The 2,500-nt window shown below is 50.4% G+C and overlaps 1 protein-coding gene across 1 annotated transcript in view; it reads right to left on the bottom strand.

Annotated features, from left to right (window-relative positions):
• The window catches only part of LOC113809219 (lysocardiolipin acyltransferase 1), a 19,053-nt gene that overhangs the window by 7,471 nt on the left and 9,082 nt on the right, over nt 1-2,500 (bottom strand). Inside the window, exons 2-3 of the mRNA XM_027360748.2 lie at nt 1,704-1,877; nt 1,234-1,360 (exon numbers count right to left, since the gene is read on the bottom strand). Of these exons, the coding sequence (XP_027216549.1) occupies nt 1,234-1,360; nt 1,704-1,864 (288 nt within the window). The 5' untranslated portion in view covers nt 1,865-1,877. The remainder of the gene's footprint in view (nt 1-1,233; nt 1,361-1,703; nt 1,878-2,500) is intronic.

The raw sequence follows: 2,500 nt of genomic DNA, 5'->3' as shown, positions 1-2,500 counted from the left end.
GTCCATCCATCCGCCCGCAAGCCAGCCCTTCAATCCGCCCATACGCCCGCAAGCCAGCCCTTCAATCCGCCCATACGCCCGCAAGCCAGCCCTTCAATCCGCCCATACGCCCGCAAGCCAGCCCTTCAATCCGCCCATACGCCCGCAAGCCAGCCCTTCAATCCGCCCATACGGCCGCCCGCAAGCCAACCCTTCAATCCGCCCATACGGCCGCCCGCAAGCCAACCCTTCAATCCGCCCATACGGCCGCCCGCAAGCCAACCCTTCAATCCGCCCATACGCCCGTCTATCCATCCGCCCGCAAGCCCCAGCCGTCCATCCACCCGCAAGCCAACCCTTCCACCCGTCCGTCCGCCCATCCACCCGCCCTCCCGCAAGCCAACCCTTCCACCCGCCCGTCCATCCATCCGCCCGCAAGCCAACCCTTCCACCCTTCCACCCGCCTGCCCATACGCCCGCCCTCCCGCCCGCCCCGCAGGTGAAACCCCAAAGTTCCTTCGCCGCCGCACTGGCCGGGCTTCCTCCAGCGCCCCCGCCCGCCCTGCCTTCGTGCGGCCTCGGGACCCAAGAGAGGAATCCAGCGCGAGGAGGTCGGGGCGGCTTCGTCCTTGGCGGGATTTGGGGAGGTCGCTGGCGCGGCTGACAACATCTATGTGTAGACGTGTCTGTGTGTGTGTGTGTGTGTGTATATATATATATATATATATATATATATATATATATATATATATATATATGTGTGTGTGTGTGTGTGTGTGTGTGTGTGTGTGTGTGTGTGTGTGTGTGTGTAATATATGTATATATATATATTTATATTCATGTTTATATGTATGTATATATATATATATATATATATATATGTTTATATATATAGATATATATATGTATGTGTATATATATATAATCATACATATACATATGTATACACACACACACACACACACACATATACATATATCTAAAGAGCGAGGGAGATGAATAAGCAAATAGCTGAATAGATACTGAGATTGATAATTAGATAAATGAATATGTAGCTATATATACAATATCAATCAAAACCTTTATCTTTTACTTTAATCCTTTGTGTGTGTGTATTTGTGTGCGTGCGTGTATGTATATATTCATGCGTGAGTGAGTGTGTGTGTGTACGCAGCACGTGTCCCCGTGTGCGCGTTAAGTAAGAATTCGTTACAACGAGACAGGACCAATTGATTCGGGGAAGCGAGTTCTCACCACAGCAAAGCTCTCCCAAGTGGTAAAGATGACTTCTGTGGCGCGGCGGTAAGTGGGCCGGTGTATGAGCAGCAGGGGCAACACCGGGCAGTACAGCGAGAAGAACCCCATCACGATGGAGCCGTACCTGGAAGAGAGAGAAAAAAGGAAGTAAGAGGAACTTCGAATCACGATGGAGCCGTACCTAGAAGAGAGAAAAAAGGAAGTAAGAGGAACTTCGAATCACGATGGAGCCGTACCTGGAAGAGAGAGAAAAAAGGAAGTAAGAGGAACTTCGAATCACGATGGAGCCGTACCTGGAGGAGAGAAAAAAGGGAGTAAGAGGAAAAAAGGAAGAAAAATTAGCTTCGTGGGTACCCTGCCTTGCCGTATCCCAAACTCACCTCGGCTTTGTTGAAAAATCTAAGAAAAAAAAAGCCTCATGATCGCTATTCATCGAAAATGGTCAGACATTCTTCGAGGTCTCTTACCACAGGAGGACGTAGGTGATCCCCTTCGCCCAGCCGCGCCACCCGACGGACGCCGCCCTCTGCCCCGCGCACACGCCCACGTCGAGCGAGGTCGGGTAATCGGGTCTTTGTGGCTCCGTAACCGAGCTCACAGCTGCCCCTTCCTCTCTCTCGGGGATCATCGCGAAGGTAAATCTGCGGAAGAAGAGTGCGTTTGGTTAGGAGTAGGTTCTGGGTGTGGATATCCGATGGAATCACCAGAACGAGAGGTTATTTTACTCATATTCTCAAATCTCCTGAGGAGGAAAATTGGTAACACACGAGGATAATCCTAGCAACAGAAAAGACAAAGAAAAATTCGCGAGAGTAATCCCAGCGACAGACAAGACGGAAGGAAAAAAATCGCGAGCCATGATTATAAATAGCAATGAAGCAATCATCGCTAAAAAAACATCAAATGAATACCCAAAGAAATAATTCTTCCTCTTTCTCCGTCGGTTCGCTCTAGCTCCTCTCACTCGTCTCGGCACAAAACCAAGAAACTCGCCCTGGCAAGCCGGAGGAGAGCGAAATCCTTTCCTCAATACATCACCATCATCTCTTGACTCGAACTGGCACCATGGACTACTAGAGGACCCTTGGCACTTAAAAGAAAACCGTTTCCTGTGCTCAAAAGTAGTCTCCGGCAACAGCACACCTCAGCAGCCGGAGCAGGAGACTCGAGACTAAAGAAAGTGAAGAGACAGGCTGCTCTCCCGCTGTCCTCTCCTGCGGGATATCGCTCGATGACCTGATGGGACAGACCCAGGGAGGAAGGG

The sequence above is a fragment of the Penaeus vannamei genome, chromosome 10, assembly GCF_042767895.1.
Source record: "Penaeus vannamei isolate JL-2024 chromosome 10, ASM4276789v1, whole genome shotgun sequence".
Taxonomy (NCBI): domain Eukaryota; kingdom Metazoa; phylum Arthropoda; class Malacostraca; order Decapoda; family Penaeidae; genus Penaeus; species Penaeus vannamei.
This window is presented reverse-complemented; position numbering and strand designations above follow the sequence as displayed.